Genomic DNA, 17,677 nt, shown 5'->3' with positions numbered 1-17,677 from the left:
TCCAGAGGACCTGAGCTCAGTAGCCAGAACCCATGCTGGGTAGCTTAAAACCACATGTAACTCCAGCTTCGGGGAAATCCAGTGACTTCTTCTGACTTCTTTGTGCACACACATACACAAACATTTCTCTCTCTCTCTCTCTCTCTCTCTCACACACACACACACACACACACACAGAGTAAAGTAATAGGGGCTCCACGAAGGAGTTCAAGCAGAGGTAGAGGGACACTTGAAAACACTATGGAGGGCACTGTGGCAAGCCATGGAAGATTGCTAGATAGCCTTTGAGACCCCTGCAGCACCCACCCCATCTTAAAAATCATGTGCCCATGAGAACAAAAGTGCCCCTTTGCCTAAATAATCTGGACCATGATGACTGTCAGACTAAGACCTTCAGACCCTCCATTCAAGTAGAAATAAGTTCCTTACAGACCTTTCTGGCTTCACTGAGGACAGTCTTGAGCTAAACCTTGAAAATGCATCCACCAAACCACGTACATACCCACCTACCCTTTCAATCACCCATTCTTCCATTTTATCCACCCATCCATTCTCCAATCCATCCATCCATCCATCCATTCATCCATTCTCCCACGCACCCATTCTATTCAGATACCCACTTATTTACTGAGTTGTATCTTCAGGCCAAAAAGCCCAAAGGTACCCAAACTAATCACAGATACTACCCCTTCATTCAAAAAGCCTACAGGCTAACAGGTGCAACAAACAAGTTAACAACTTTAAGATAGTAGGGTAAATGCTCTGAGGAAGGATGCCTGGGGCCAGGAAATGCTAACCAAGAAGGGCTTCACTGAGGAAGTCTGTAACAAGATAGGCATTTTGCAGAAAGAAGGCCAGGAGCCAACATAGTCAGGGAATGACAAAGAAGGGACAAGGACACAGGCAAAGGGCATGTGCCAGGGAGTTGGAGCTACAGCTGAGAGGGCAGACTGGGGCCAGATCACACTGGGAACAGAAACCTTTCAAGGGTATTAGACTTCATGATCTAGAAAAGAGACTCAAGGAGGAACTGGACAGTGAGACTACTTCTGAGTCCTCTGCTCTGGTTTGGTGCACACTCTGGGAGGCAACTTTAAGGCAATCCAATACCCACAACCAGAGCAAGGTCTGGGTGACAAAGTAGGAGGCATGGAGAGGACTGGATAGAAGGGTTTGTGTCAGGCAGCAAGGTAGCTGCTGCCCCTGTACAAGGCAGAGTCCACTGCACATTGTCTTCCCCTCCATCAGTGGGGAGCATACCCCAGCCTTTTACAAGTAACAGGAAGCCCTGAAGATCCTTCAGAGTCCTTTACTTCATTCTATCCTGACCACTCTTCTTCAGGTCTCAGAGACAGCACCAGCAGTCAGATCCATGGAAAGAATGAAAGCCTAAGCCAGTTGGTGGTTTGAATGAAAGTGGCCCCCATAGGCTCTTAGGGAGTAGGCACTATTAGGAGGCATGGCCTTGTTGGAGTAGGTGTGGTCTCATTGGAGGAAGTTTGTTACTGGGGTGGTTTCAGTTACTTTGAGGTTTCAGAAATTCAAGCCAGGCTCAGTGTCACTCTCTTCCTGCTGCCTGCCATTCACATGTAGACAGAATTCTCAGCTACATCTCAAGCTTCATGCCTGCCTGCATGCCGTCATGCTTCCCACCATGATGATACTAGACTAAACTGTGAGCCAGGTAAGTTGCCCCAATTAAATTCTTTCCTTTATAAGAGTTGCCATGGTCATGGTGTCTCTTCACAGAAATAGAAACCCTAAGACAGTCAGTATTGGCAGAATCATAATTTTCTCAATAGACACAGAGTACCTGTGTGATGGGCGCCTTGCCAGGAGACCAGGACAATCACCAAATGAGACCCTGGCCCTGCCTTTGTAGAGCCTCCTAAATGGTGAGGAAGACAAATTCAAAGAACAAAAGCAAATGGCATCTCAGGCTGTTCTAAACATCTTAAAGATAATGTCATAAACAAGAAAGATAGAACACAGCCTGGGGTATTGGGCAAAGCTCCCATGACAGTGAAGATGTAGTCTTCATGTGTTGACATTTAATCCTTATTGAGGTATTAGGAGAGTGGGCACTCACTCCAGCTACATCTAGAGATAGGATCTGAGGAGGGTGACTGGGATTAGAGGGTTCTTACAGTGGAGCCCTGCTAACTGAATCCTGGAGGCTTTCCAAGAGACACAGATGGTTTGCTCCGTCTCTTTCCATGTGATACCCTGAGACCCAGCAGGACTCAACCAACAAGGGCCATCATCAAATGTAAACTCTTGACCTTGGTTCTCCATAGCTAGAAGCCAAATAAGAAATTAAACAAACATCTTTTCTTCAGGAAGTTACCCAGCCTCCAGTAATTTGTTATCATAATAAAGAATAGACTAATGCAGTCTGAAGAGGAAAGCCCACTTCAACTGTGATTTAACCAGCTTTCAGGCTAAGTGTATAAATTACAACATTATAGCATGGAGGAAGTGAGCAAGGGGAGAGAAATTAGGTCAGGCTGGATTGTCACCCTAAAATGAAGTTGTGGCCACACTTGGCAATCCCACAGAAGAGAGGCTGCTTGGTGGTTAAGAGCACTGGCTGGTCTTTCAGAGGACCTAGGTTTAGTTCTCAGCATGTCCATGGAGACTCACAACGTCTCTAACGCTAATTCCAGGGGATCTGGCACCATCTTCTGGCCTCCACCAGGAATGCTTTCAATGTACACTCATACATGCAGATAGAATACTCATAGCCATAAAATAGATATATATATATTTTAAAGGAATAGAATAGGGGTAACAACTACATGCAATGGATGCCATGAAGGATCTTAGGCAAATTCTTCAAAACGCTTCAGTTTCTGAGCAGAAAATAAACTGTGGGGAGAGCTGAGTGAATGCCAGGAATCAGCAGAAGGGGGCTTGGCTGGGATCATGATGGAGAAGTTAGAGGAGGGGAGGATGAGGATGCACAGTGCAGGCACAGTGACAGAATAGAACAGGCAGAGCTGTGGAGCTGGGGTACAAATACCACCTGTGTGATCTTGGGCAAATCGCACAGCCTCTCTGAGTATCCACAAAGACAATATGGATTGAAAGTATACAGAAAATATCTGATAGGCACTTTATGGTTGCCAGAGAACATCACAATAGTGCTGGCCTTTGCCTCCTCTTGGCACATCACTAGGGTTCAGTAAAGGCCATTGAGCTCATTTATCATTTAGCCAAGAGTTTCATCCAAGAAATATCACCTGTGTTTACTGTTTTCCCAGAACACAAGGTTAGTTAGTTATACAACACACCCAGCCCTGGTGATCCTACAAGGAGCCCCAGTGGCCAGAAGGTCTACTTCCTCAGACTAGCTTGGCTATACAGGCCAAGTCATAAGAGCCAAGCCCTTCCCTTTCTTAGGGGCTGCTTCTGTATCTGAAAGATGAAGGAGGCAGAGCTGAGGCATCTCAGAGCGTAAAGTCCCTTTCTCAGCCATCAGTGCTACCTGTTGAGGTAACACAACAGGAAGAGATAGTTCAAGGTACAGACCCAGTCCAGCCTCATTCTTCCCTTGCCTGGGATGTCTGGTGGTGCAATAATGAGCTCTATTTCTGGGGTTCTGGGGTGCCCAGACCTTATGAAAGGTATTCCCCAGTTACCTGTTAGGGAACCAATTCTGGAAGGGGTGAAGCTTACCCCAGGAGAGAAAAAGCATAGAGACCCTGTCCACACCAAATAAAACCAAGGCACAAGAGGCATGCTGTGTGGGATGGCTGCTGGGACTTTATTAGAACCCCAAAGGTAGGAAAGCGACAGGAGGGGGTGCCCAGGGCCCAAGCAAGCACTCAGAGCTCTGCAGACACAAAGATATAAAGCTTGGCCACAAAGGAGCTGACTGTGCCATGGCGATAGAGATCCATCTTGACGGTCAGGAGCAAGTCCCTGGGTTCGGGGATGGGTTTGGTAAGGGCCACCACCCCACTGTGGTGGCTCACCTTTCGAGTGGTGAAAAAGCCCTCCTCATTGCCAGCAGTGATGGCCAGCTGCATGCTATCCCCAGGGACAGCACTGGAAGGGCCCATGCGGAAAACCACTGCGGGCACTTGGATGTTGGTGGGAAAAGAGAGGTGGTAGTAGGTTATTCTCAGAGGCAGCCTGGGGCACTCCTGGTTCTCATGGCAAGGCAAGCGCTCACAGCGGCTGAAAGACAAGTGGACAGAGAGACAGGAAGAGGGTTAGCGCCACCTCAGCAAGCAGAGAAACAACAGAGTGTGGGCAAGCGCGGCTCACTGGATGGGACCTCCTGCTACCCCTCTGGCCAATGCAGCCAGCACAAGGAGTACCCTCACTCACCTGGGGGAGGTGCTGACCTCCAGGCCACATACTCAGGTACCAGCCTCTTCCAACACCCTCTGGGGCACTGGTGGCTGGGATCAAGTCCTACCCAGGGTGAGATGTGCCCCTTTCCCAAGGTAGAGAACCACCTTTGGCACACTCAGCAAGGATCTCACTCAGACAGTGGCCAAGGCCACAAAGAGCTCCTGGGTGGGTCTTAGGGATCACCTAGAAATCATCATGCCATTTATTTTGCATGTGGGGCTAATCCTCATACATTCATTAGTGCCATCACTACCAGTGTTCAAGATGGTGGATTTGCGCACCATTTGTCAGATGAGGAAACAAGTTCAGAGGAAGCCACACAGTGAGCCAAGGCTATGCTCAGGGATGAGAACAGCTTCCCAGTCTTTGTCATTCAGCTTTAGACACCTGCTCCAGTTCATCCGCAGAGACAGAGTGGGGCTCAGAATGGAGATATATCAAGTTCTAACATCTTATGATAAAACTGAACTTCCTGGGACAGAATGAAGACAGGACCTCGCTTTCTGTGACAGGATGGAGATAGGTCCTAACTTCACGTGTGGTGGAGATGAAACAGGTTCTCACTTCCTGTGACAAGCTTTAACTTCCTGTATATGGTATAGACAAAGCAATTTCTTGTGCAGTAGAGATGACAACTGACTCCCACTTCCTATAACAGAATGGAGGCATATACTAACTTCCTGTGACAGGAACAGACTTCTTATGATAGGGTGAGGATAAGGTCTCTTAGTAACTTCTAATTACAGATTCTTAACTTTCTACAACAGGATGGAGACAGATAGTATATCCTGTAACAGGATGTTGGCAGGAAAATGAACTGTGTTCTATGTCCTGAACACCAGGGCCAACATATTCTGACACGGCCTTAAAGAGAAGCAGAGCCAAGATGTCAAGGCCCGTAGGGCTTGGCCAAGCCCTTCTCAGGAAGTTCTGCTATTCTGACTGTGTTTGGATTCTCCACTTGTGGGTATTTACTCTCCTAGTTTTCCATCACATCTCTCCTTTGGCTTCTTAAGTCTCCATGTCTTGTTCTAGTTTAGATCACACTTGATACTTCTTGTGCATGGCGTTTCTGTTTGTATCTTATGGGATGATTATCAGGGCTGCTAAGAAGCCTTTCATTTACTTGACTATTTACGATTCTGGCTCTAAGAAAAGAACAGAAGAGTCATACAAGTAAGATCCATGGCACAATAACAGGAGAAGACCATGTACACTAAAAAGAGCAGAGTCTGGGATGGAGAGCCCAGAGCCGGTAGTAGGGAATTGCTGAAAGGCAGCTACCCCTAGAGATGCCAAGGACCAGATCAAATGGGGTGCTCCACATGCCTGGGAGATCTCTCTATCAAGGAAGGGCCTTTGATGTCTGGGAGCAGGGAGGGCAGTGGAGAGCCAGGGAGGCAGCTGGGGTCCATGAGCTGTGTTCTTCTGGGATGTCAATGGCAGTACGCAGCAAACTGGAGCTTCAAAGTCAGCCTATGTCCCTTCAAAGGTCTCACACACACACACACACACACATACACACACACAGAAGGCACACACATGCATGAGAGAGGGAGAGAAAGTTGCCGCAGTGCTTCGGGAATAGTCTGAATGGGTCTGGTCAGTAGGTGGTGCTACAGTCTCCTTCATGGAATTTGGCTTTCCCACTTGTTCTGTGGGGCCCTCTACTGACCAAAGACTGGGTCCAGAGTTGCCAAATGAACATCGCAAATGTGAAGGCAAGAAATGTAAGGCATGCATGACATCCTGGTCCAGCTCCTATGACCATCACATCCCAGAGATTGTACATTGTCATCCAACAGAAGAAAATCCAAGCCCTCCCTGACAAGAGGTAATTCAACTGGCTCTTTTTAGACCACTCACTTCCCAGGTGAGGTAGTGGCTCCTTGGCTTTATCCCCTGTCACCACAGGGCTCAGCTCCTACTGCACTTTGTAAATCATCACACTCCAGGCTGGCTAGGTCCTTGATTTTCCTTCTCTGCCCCAATTTTATCAAAATATCCAAGAAATCATAACCACTGTGTGTGGCAAAATGCTGATCAGACTAGGACTGCAATAAAGCCTGTTAGCTGGCTAGGCATTGGTGGCACAGGCCTTTAATCCCAATGCTCAGGAGGCAGAGGCAGGTAGATCTCCATGAGTTCGAGGCCAGCCTGGTCTACACAGTGAGTTCCAGGACAGGCTCCAAAGCAATACAGAGAAAGACTGTCTTGAAAAAAAGAAAAAAAGAAAAAAACAAAACAAAACAAAACAAAACAAAAAAAAAAAAAAAAACACACACACACACAAAAAACCAAAAGCAAAAACAAAAACAAACATTAGCTGGATCACCCAGATTGGGGATAGAGGGGGCAGTCATCACTGAATCTATTACAGAGTGGTACAAAAGGGAGCTGGACCTGGACCCGCCCAGCATAGGGGTTCATAGCTCCACAGGCATATTCTCCCCTCACATATGCATTATGGTGCAATGGGCCTCAATTCTCTAGTTCAACATCAACATCTTTGATTGCAGCACCCAAGTTCTGTGAAAATGACAAGAAGCCACTACAGATGAGAGACAAAACCAAGAGGAAGGCTGCTGGTCCACCCCTGTGGCCATCTGTTAAAATTTCCTTCACATTAGCCATTTGTCATTCCTGGGAGAGACCCAGGACCTGGCAAGGTCCTCCTGACCTCTGTGACCACAGCTTTTCACTTATGCCGCTTTCTTAAGTCACAGTACTCAAAGCCACCCACATCATGACAGTTTTTCCAACTATACTCTATCACAGTGGCTCTACAGAGGGTGTCAGGGGGCTGGGGAGATGTATCCAGTCCCACCGAATGCTAGAGACAGCCTTGAACATGGGATTAGCATTAGCGGGCACTCTGAGATCAGGACCCTAGCTGCTTTGGCATGTCCACAAGACTCATCTGTGGCTCGTGACCCTAGCTTGCTGGGTCAGGCTCCTGGGTAGCCAGGATCATCATCAGAGAGAAGGAAACTGCATGAAGCAAGAGAGGGTCTGAGGCCAAGAGACGGAGAGGGAGAGAGATGGGAAGGTAGAGGAAGATTGATTCCCACACCTTACCCATCATGGTTCCAAAACATGTGAAGCATGAAGCTCAGGAGAACCTCCCACTGGTTCCTTTGTATATGCCCATATGACATGTATATACACAGGTGAACATGTGTGCACATGCATGTGGTTGCCATTTGGTGTCTTCTCTTATATAGTGAAGCAGGGTACCTTACTTGAACTCAAAAGCAGGACAATTTGGCTGGTTTAACTGGCCAGCTTGCTTTGGGAACTCACTGTCTGCACACTGAGACTATGAGCTGCTATGCCCGCCTGGAATGGGTGCTAGGGATCGGAACTCCAGTCCTCATACTCATACAAGCAAGCACGTCACCTGCTGAGCCATCCCATCATCCCAGTTCAATTTGTCTCTTTTTGAGACCCAGCTGACCCTGAACTCCTGATCTTGCCTGTACCTCACCCATGCTGAGATTACAAAGGTCAGGGAATTAAGAGACCTGTAGTGAGATAGTCCTTCTGTAGCACTGACCACGCCCATTGGGGGGTGGAGCGATGGGCGGAGGTGACCTGAGGAAGGAGGTCAGAGGGGGCCAGGAAGGCGCTCTCTCTTTCTGGCGTGACTCGGACAGGAGAGGATCGGGTTGAATTTCCTGGGGCCAATAGGAAAGGAAGATAGGAGGGACTAGGAGACAAGGAGGAAATAGGAAGTAGTAAGGAGGAGCCAAGATGGAGAGTATGGAAAAAGCAGTATGCCGCCGGCTCCCCGGGAAGAGAAATACATAGATCAGCAGAAATGGGTTAATAATTAAGATAGAGCTAGCCGATAAGAAACAAGTAACAGGGCCAACAGTATTGTACCAAATACAGAGTCTCTGTGTATTATTTGGGGCTGGCGGCAGGGCAGCAGGACAATACCGGGCGGCGGCAGGCGGAAAACCCATACTCTTACAGAGACCTGGATTTCTGAGAGGAGAAACAGGAATTGTAGAATAGAAGCCTCTCATCTGAGATATGCCAGGAAGTGAGCCTCTTCTCGTTAGCACCCCACCCCCAGCAAGGGTGAGCAGTGGAGTGAAAACCTTCCCTTGGAGACTCAGAACCCCCCCAACACACACTTCCTCCACCCAACGCTGGTCTCATAACTGTCCACACCTCCTCAACAGGGCCCATCAAAGGAGAAAGCTGTAAACAGCTCCTGCACAGCTGGCAATCTCGAGGTCATAACCATATGCCCTTCAAATGACATCTCAAGCTTTCCCATCTGAAAGCCAAGTGACCCTAGACATAGCCCTGTCACCCACTGACCAGGAGAACAAAACTGACAATGTCACTCAAAAAGAATTTTGTCCTCTGACTTGTGCCTTGAGGAGAAGAACAATGGCCCACCATTCTCATCCCTACCACAGTTCAATGGGTGTACTGGGCTAGTACTAAGTTAGGCTTGCTACCTCTGATTATCAACACCTGACCAAGCAGGTAAGCATGCACTACCTTACTTAGGTGGTTCAAGGTTGACCCAAGGCCACAGCACTTAGAAAGGCCAGGACCAGAAGCTCAAATTTTCTACATTTCAGCTTGAGTCCTTATATCTGCTCATGGCCTCCCAAATTTAGATGCCATAACCAACGAAGACCCAGCTCCCCTTTACCCCAACAGTACTGCAGGGATGAATGTGTCCTGGAACACCTGCTCCTGCCCACTGGGAAGAACCTAGGGTGATGACTATGTAAAACAAGCAGAGGGAGGCTGTGCCCACAATCATGGGACCCTGAAGACCACCTCACCATTCCATTTTTACAGCTGACAACAAGAGCTCCAAGAAACCCAAGTCAACTTGACTCTCAAACGATGACCTTTATAGAATGTCATAGCATCTCCATAAGGCTTGAGTCTTTGCTTAGAAGAGGAGCATTCCCAAGGAGGTTCACTTAGGACTCCCCAAATCCTCAGCACAGAGGATCCCACCTCACCCACCTCCACTCTCCAGCACTTGGTGACACAGAGACTAAGGACAGAAAGTGTCACAGGAAGATGGCCATCTTGCTAGGGTTGAAGCATCATTCCCCACCTCCCTCATCCCTGTGTCCACATCGTCTGTTTTTATGGAGAACAGTTTCCTCTTTCTGCCCAGAAACAGCAGGATGGGACAGCTGTGACCTGGTGCATCAACCCCAGGTGTCCTGAGGACACCCCATTTAGTGTGTTCAGGACTCCAATCTCCTCCATTGATTAATTCAGCTCCCTCTGACCTTAATTCAAGCCTGACCAACACCATCCTACTTTCCTACCCCTTCCCTGGCCAGTTTGGCCCCACTCCACTCTCTCATCGTCCTGCATACTCTCTGTTCACTGTCTGGCATGCTCCTAGAAGTTTGTCCATTGAGCAAGACATCCATGACCCATTGTCTACCCAGGAACCTGTATGCAACCAGCCCATCAGCACCTGGAATTTGCTCACCTTAGCAATAACTTCAGCAAGCAAGGTCAATTTTTCTATCCTTGGACTTGTATGTCTATCCTGCCTGCCATAGGGCAGCCTCCTCTTTCAGTCTAATGGCTGTACAGGAGTCAAAAAGGTTACCATGGCAACCATAGCCTGGCTCTGGAATCCTCAAACCCAGTCATTTATAAAGGGAAACAGAACTAAGCCTCAAACCAAGGGTGCATCTCTTTCTTGGTGACTCAGGGCAGCTCTGCCACTGCAGCCAGGCTATTGCACAACTCATGAGCTTTTGGGGAAGTGACACATTTGCAAACCCACTTCTAGAGTAGCTTTCCCCTGACCCAGGCACAGAAAGGCACTTGGTGGTGTTGGGGCAGGGTCTCTGTATATAGCCCAGGCTGTCCTCAAGCTGGTGGTTCACCTGCCTTTGCCTCCTAGTGTTATGATTACAGGTCTCCATAAACACATCAAAAAAAGGTGATAGGTTTGTAAGTAGATTTAAAACATGCTAGGGAAATCCAGTAGGTCACAGGATGAGGGCAGGGCAGTAGGTGAGCAGCTCTAAGGTCAGAAAAAACTCAGGGTTTCCAGGGTATAGCAAACTGGAAGCTGGGCACGATCTACAACAGAAAGAGCTGCCCTCGGGTCACATGTTGAACATTGGAGCCTGAAGCATCATCAGAAGGAAAGACTGGCCACTGAGCAGGAGGGGTGGCTGGCCAACAGCCAGAGACAAGCACAAGGTCAAAAGATCGCAGTGGAAAACCCAGGCTGTCCAGCTATATGTTTGCTTTGAGCATTTCTATGCTGGTGGGGAGGTCATTGGTCCACACTCCTTGAATGTGTTCCCAGAGTGGAGCTTTCCCCGAAGCAAGCAAATGAGGTTCTCTGGGTAGAACTGAGATGAGGGTGGTTGCAATGAGAACCATGGCCTGGGAGTCCTCCAAACTTTCTGAGGAAGGAGTTCCTGGACATGCAGAGGACTCCATGGTGACTGGAGCTTACAAGGGCACATGGTCGCACAGTTTCAAGTATAGAACACACATCATGCTGTTCCCACTCAGCTAGATGGAACGCAGGAGACTTAAAAAGTCACCTTGAGTCCTGGGTTTTGGCCAAGACAGTGACATTGCTACCTGCTCATCCAGGTCAGCATATTCTCACATATGCATGTTACAGATGAACTGACTAAAGTCTATATCAATGGCAGCATTCCCGCAGTCCAAGACTCATCTGCAGTCACCCCACGGCCTCTGGGGATGATCTCACTGGCCCTCAGGGACTTCGGAACCAAGAACCAGCAATTTCTTAAGGCTGAACAGGAGAACACTAAGGCCACAGCTTGGGAACCACCTGCCAATACCCAGAGCTGGGCCTTTAGGAAGCCCAACACAGACAGATGAGAGTGGGCCCCAGGGACTTACGTGTCTGCTGAGCGGCGATAGTTCTCGGGACATTCAAAGGACAGACAACGGAAGCTGCCCTGGATGTTGAAGCAAGTCTCGTTGATAGTACAGTTGTGGATACCAGTCACACACTCGTCAATGTCTGTACAGAGAGATGCAGAGACAGTATGGTATTGGCTAAAGCCACAAAAACCATCCCCACCCACACCAACTGTGTATTAACATCCTGTCCCTCCACGGGAGCAGCATCTGGTGCCAGATCTGTTGACCAGACACGGAGTTACAAGAGAACCAGCTTATTCACAATCCTTGGAGTAGGGGTATGCAATGAGAACAGATACCATGTGAAGGTCGTTAGAGCCCTGACAGGGACACTTGTTGCTGCAACCCTCATCATGGAGCTTAAGGAATCTGGCCATAGTCACACATTCTATATAAGTGACAGCGTCAGGCTATGAACCCAGGAAGATAGGCACCAGAATTTGGTGGTCCAATCACCTTGAGATCTGTCTGTGGATCTCAAGGAACGACACCCTGACCTCATGTGTCAGAAAGAGTCAGAGCCTATGGTCCCACATCACAGGTGAGGAAATGAGGCCTAAAGGAACCATGAATCTTGCCTTGAGTCTCAGAGTGGTGACTAAAGTGGTTAGACAGGGGGATCAGGCCTGGAGATCCTGCTACAGGGTCTGGAGCTTCTAGAGGTAGGGGAGCCCCTTACATGGCATTCCAAGTGTGTGGGGTTCAGGTTTGCCACCAAGCCTAGGAGGCAGCTGTTAAGAGTGTCACATGTCTGATTGTCACTGGCAAAAGCCACCCTTGCCAATCCCAGAGACCACAGCTCAAGAATGTGGGTTTGTGGGTTGGTTTTGTTGCTGTTGTTTTGTTGTTTAACCTTTTTATTTGGAGGAAGGGGGTGGGCATGTGCTACAGCATGTGTGTGGAGGTCAGAGAACAACTTCCAAGAGTCTGCTCTTTCCACCATGTGGATCCCAGGGATTGAACTCAGAATCATCAGGCTTGGCAACAAAAGCCTTATTCAGTGAGTCATCTCACCAGCCCAGGAATGTGTTTTTGCTGCTTCTGGGCAGGACTCCAGGCTGTGGTGAGGGAGCTGGGCCAGGAGAGCAAAAAGCAGGACTGGGGGAAAAAAAGGTCCTGTCCAACCTCAGAAAAGTTGAGCGGGTCCCTTCCAGAAAATGGCACAGGCCCCGCCTTTGGCTGGCCACCTTCTTTGTTGTTGGTGGTGGTATGCATGTGTGTGTTTGTGCATGGGGTGGGGAATATGTACACAAACATGTGTGTGTGGGTACCCATACATGAATGTATAGAGCATCAGAAATCTTCCTCTATTATTCCCCACATCTCACCCCACTCCCCAATCTGGTGCCCAGCTCTAGGCTAGGTTGGCTGGTCAGCCAGCTCCAAGGAACTGTTTCTGCACCCAGAGTGCAGGGGTCATGAGTGCCCATCTTTATGTGCAGGATCTGGGATTGTCTGGGGCCTCTGGATCATCCTCTCACTGGGCTTGTGAAGAAGGGGCTGACCAGCTTTGCCTGTGATCTGCTCCTCGGCAGCTCCTGATGTGAGTCAGAGTGTAGACATTGGAGCATTTGTTCACAAGTTTGACCTCAACACTGTCAGTAACTAAGTAGGTACCGTTCTTAGAAAGGGAAACAAATACAGATAGACTCTACCAGATCTCACCACTGAGCCCATGCCAGGACTAACCCTAGCCCACTCACAATCACTGGAGTCCCCAGATACAAAGATCTCTGAGTTCTCATACCAGATTACAGGAGCAGAGCGCCCAGAACCTGCTCACTTCTGTAACCTAGGACCTGGCTTGTAGCCTGTCTGTCCAATGACAGTCAAAGAATGCACAATTAGACTAGACTGAGGACAGGGTCCCTGGGCCACTCTTCCAAGGCTAATAAGAACAGAATGAGAGAGTTTGGGTGTTCTTACATGACAGGACATTTACAGAGTCCAGACAGCCCTGAGGACAGGCTAGGTCTTACATGTGGGACATCAGGGCATCTCTCCTTCCTCCCTGAAATCATTCTCATCTGTGGTACAGTCCTGCATCTGGGAGCACATATATCTCCTCTGACACTGGGATTTGTAACAGGCACAGATGATCCCAAGGCAGAGTCTGCCTCACTCACCTTGGCAGTTGCGACCGTTGGGGGCTAGCCTGTAGCCAGATGAGGGGCAGCTGCACTGGAAGCTTCCAGGTATGTTGATACAGCGGTAGGAGCAGATGTGACCTCCAGTGGGCAGGGCACACTCATCAATATCTGAAACAGCACAGTCAGAGTCCTCCCTCAGGATCTAGCTCTGGTCCATGGCCACAGCTGCAGCTAGGCCAAGCGGCAGCCCTGGGTGGCCAGGCTGGGTTGGGAGGACAAGCCAGGAAGAGGCCTCAGGCACTGGGGCTGAGGGTGGCCACAAAAACCATCATAAAGAAGGGGGAAATTGAGACCCAGGGAGGGGATGGAACTAGTCTAGAGATATTCAGTCTAGGGATATTATGGTGTGACATATACACAGAGAAGGAGAATAGACAGCAATTTGCTAAAACAAAAACAAAAATAAAAATAAAAAGCACTTAATCCAACCAGCCAATCAAAATACAAAACTCACCACACATCACATGAAGGTACAGGCTGAGTCTCCCTCATCTGAAATATTTAGGACTAGATATTTGCCACTTTTATAAAGAAGATATCTTGGGGATGAGAGTCAAGCCTAAACCCCAGTTACATTTGTTTTATACAGACTAAAGGCATTTCTACATAGTATTTTCAATGCACCTGAGTTTGGACTATGACTCATGGTTTGGACTTTCCACTGTGTAATAATACCGGTACTCAAAAAGCTTCAGGTTTGTCTGGACCATAATAACTCAGTCAAACAGCATCTGCTCAGCAAGGCCTGGGTTGGATCCCATACCTCTACACACACACACACACACACACAAACACACACACACACACACACACACACACACACACCTCTATAATATACACATGCCTCTAAATACCACAATGCTCATGCATGTACATGCCTCTACACACCCGCACATGCCTCTCTCTCTCTCTCTACACACACACACACACACACACACACACACACGCATGTGTATTGTATTTGACAGAGACAATGATGGCCAGGCCTAGTGAGGGTAGAGCTCAAAAGGCCAGAGTGGAGCTGTATTTCAGGAGTCAGGTGGCCCTCAGGTCGCTTCTCACCTCTCAGCCACTTACGGCTGCCAACCCCTGTGGCTCAGAGTGCCAGCACAACGAGGAGTTACCACCATGGCATGCATATTTAAGAGCAATCCATGGACTGGTTTGCTTTCTTCCTAACCTCACTCTCAATCACAATGGAGGCTCTCTAAGATTTATCAGAGGAAAAGCAAGGATCCAGCCCCACCTCCAAGGGAGCAAACAGGAACATCATGGGTGGAGAATTCTGTCAGGCTCTCCACCATGGATTCTGAAATGCAGCCAGAGCCTGCTGTGCACTGGGTGGCAAGGTAAGGGGGCTCCCCGCAGCATCAAGGGTGCCCTCACCTTCACAGGTGACCCCATCCACATCACTGAGCTGGTAGCCTCGTCGGCAGTAACACTGGTAGGAGCCGTAGACATTAGCACACTCCTGGCTGCATGGGCTGTTGAGACACTCATTCACATCTAGAAGAAAAGAGGTTCCCAGGGGTCATAGCTCGGAGCCACACCTCAAGTCCCTGTCTTCCCCGCAGGCTGAGGACATAGAGAGCAGTGAGCAGACTATTTCCTCATCGCCTCCCTGAAGTCATATGGGGAGGGAGGCGAAGTCTGAAGTTGCAAGCCTGAGATGCCCAAAGAAAGAGGGGCCTCCACTCCAGCCTGCTGTAGCTGAGAAATCTGGAATTTCTCCACCCCTGCTACTGCCTGTGTGAGGCCACACCATCTCTTGGTGGGATAGTAGTGGCAGCCTCCAGGCTTGGCTCCCTTCAAGCCTGTCCCCATAGGACATGGACTCAGCTTGACAACATATCCAGAGAGCTATCATGACCACAGCCCCTGATAGCTCTCACTGAAAATCTTTCCTGCCCTCCCCACTTTCATCTCCTAGGTTGTGACACAGGTGACATAGCCCACAGAACAGTAGCCCTGGTACTCCTAAATCTCTCAACTTTGGGGCTACTTGCAACCCAGCTATTTGTCACCAATTCCCTTTACCTAGAGAAAGCTCCAGGCCAGGTTTGGCCTACCACTTGCTTTTGTAAATAAAGTTTTATTGGTACATAACTATGAACACCTTTGACCAGTCCCGTAGCAGTGTGGAGTACTGTCTACAAATTGGCCAGAAAGGTTTAAAATAGTCACCATTCAGCTGGAGATTCCTTTTTACATTCATTTACTATTTCTGAGAGGTTAGAAGGGATAGGCCATTAGCCTCTTGCTCAGTGTTTCTTATCTGTGGACCTGACATGACTGGCCAGGTCACTTGCTCAAGCTATGTCCACTGTGGCTTTCCATCACATCATAAGCATACTCCCTGATACAGGAACCACAGTGTATGTACTTAATAATGTACTGTAGAGGCAAGGCTGGCCAGGCCCCAGCACCATGTCCTCAGTATTACCCAAGCACAAGGCTCAGATGACTAAACATATTCAGGAACAATACCATAGCTGATAAAACAAGACACTGTTATCTGTGCATAGCAAGATTCATGAACCCTAACAACTGACCAAGCCCTGCCAGGGAGACTTGCCAAGTTTCAGCATGGCTGCTATTGGCTTATAGTCAGTTCCTAGAGTGGGGACTCTAGCATCCTTGAAATACCTGCTTCATAAACTCCAAATTAGTCTTCAAGCAGAGGAGGGACGTGGCTAAGGCTTCTGGCCACCCTATGACCCACCCTCACCTTCACAAGACCGGCCATCCACAGACAGCCTGAAGCCCGCTGAGCAGCTGCAATGATAGGACCCTGGTGTATTCTCACACTTGTGGCCACACAGGCGCCCGGGATAACGCTGGCACTCATTGATGTCTGAAACAGAGATGCAGTCAGCTCAGGGTATGTCCACTAGAGCGGGGCCATGTCCCACCCTTCTGCCAATGGCAGCAGTTCATGGACCTTTGCCCCTAGGTCCTTTTGTGTCTTCGTGAAGCCCTGTGCTTTGACAAATGTGGTGCATCTGGACAGATGCCCTTCTGCCAGCTTGCTGCCTACAGGAGAGTCTGCTAGGATTTGCTGGGGGGTGAGAGAGAGGACAGTTACAGTAGCTATCAGCCTCCATTGAGTATCCTGGTTTGGTAACAGCCAAATGCTAGCTAGAGAGGGTTTGACTCCACTCTTGGCCACTTTTTGTTCTGATTGCCTTAGGGAGTTGTACAGCCCAAGCCCTGGAGCTCTGTAGGTCTGTAGCAAAGCTAGAAAATCATATCATCTTTCCAGCTGCAGACCTGGGCTAGTCTTAGAAACCCTTGGAGGTTGGGGTCAAACAGAATCCTTGTTCCATGAGGAAGCAGGCAGACACCCCTAGTGTCTCCTGACTGAGCGTCTTCACTCTGGGACTGCCTATATTTGGTACCTCTTGAGATAAGGATGGGATGGACATGGTCACTCTAGGTGCCACAGATTGTCCCCTGTGTGGAGTTACCTGGTCAGGACCCCTAGTGCCTGAAAGGCATTCACATACCCACACAGGTCCTGCTGATGCCATCAAAATAGTATCCAGCCTTGCACTCGCAGCGGAAGCTGCCAGGGGAGTTCAAGCAGTTGTGTCCCTTCCCACAGGGTTCCGAGGGTGGCGAGCACTCATCCACATCTTATGAAGAAGAAAGGAAGACACACTGAGAGCCTTTACGTGTGCAACACTAAACTGTACACTGACAACAGCAGCCTGTTCTTCACGGGGCTTCTACTCTGTGCCGGACCCAATCTGGAACAGCAGCTGCCCCTCCAAGAAGCCAACCCTGATCTTCACTGAGACAGGAAGTAGCTAGGGCTGTCGGGGAGGGGCTGAGATGGCCTAGGGGCTGTGGGAAGGAAGGCCCCTTTCCAGTCAGAGATCTAGGCCAGATGATTTCCCTAGCCCAAAGCAACACAGGAACAGACACATAGTGGGAATGAACAAGACACTGCCTAGAGGTCCTGTGTTCTCTGGGGAGTAGCAAGACTTATGCCATCTAGATTTGCTGTAACCACTTTAGAACTGAATTGTGAGTGTCCATCCTTAGTCACCAATGGGTTGTGATCAGCCTGAGAACAGTGGGTAGACTGAAGACAGGGGTAGAATTGTTGGTGTGCTACTGTAATAGTGTGGGCAAGACAGCAAAGGCCTGTGCCTGGGAGGGGCAAGTGGATGGATGGACAGGCAGAATGAGTTCACTTTGGGGACCAACTCTCTCTTCTAGAGAAGAGAAGGACTGCTGGAAAC

At 49.0% G+C, this 17,677-nt stretch overlaps 1 protein-coding gene across 2 annotated transcripts in view; it reads right to left on the bottom strand.

Annotated features, from left to right (window-relative positions):
- Positions 1–17,677, bottom strand: part of Fbln1 (fibulin 1) — a 79,010-nt gene that overhangs the window by 31,704 nt on the left and 29,629 nt on the right. Inside the window, exons 10-15 of one of the 2 annotated variants that reach the window (XM_051189553.1) lie at positions 16,937–17,065; positions 16,159–16,284; positions 14,817–14,936; positions 13,407–13,538; positions 11,257–11,380; positions 3,741–4,182 (exon numbers count right to left, since the gene is read on the bottom strand). In XM_051189553.1, coding sequence (XP_051045510.1) covers positions 3,828–4,182; positions 11,257–11,380; positions 13,407–13,538; positions 14,817–14,936; positions 16,159–16,284; positions 16,937–17,065 — 986 coding nt within the window. In that variant the 3' untranslated portion in view covers positions 3,741–3,827. Of the gene's footprint in view, positions 1–3,740; positions 4,183–11,256; positions 11,381–13,406; positions 13,539–14,816; positions 14,937–16,158; positions 16,285–16,936; positions 17,066–17,677 lie in introns of those variants that run through there. The other variant, XM_051189554.1, reaches the window with a different exon arrangement.

Source organism: Phodopus roborovskii, unplaced genomic scaffold, assembly GCF_943737965.1.
Source record: "Phodopus roborovskii unplaced genomic scaffold, PHOROB, whole genome shotgun sequence".
Taxonomy (NCBI): domain Eukaryota; kingdom Metazoa; phylum Chordata; class Mammalia; order Rodentia; family Cricetidae; genus Phodopus; species Phodopus roborovskii.
The sequence above is the reverse complement of the archived record's forward strand: the minus strand, read 5'-3'. Positions and strand labels throughout refer to the sequence as shown.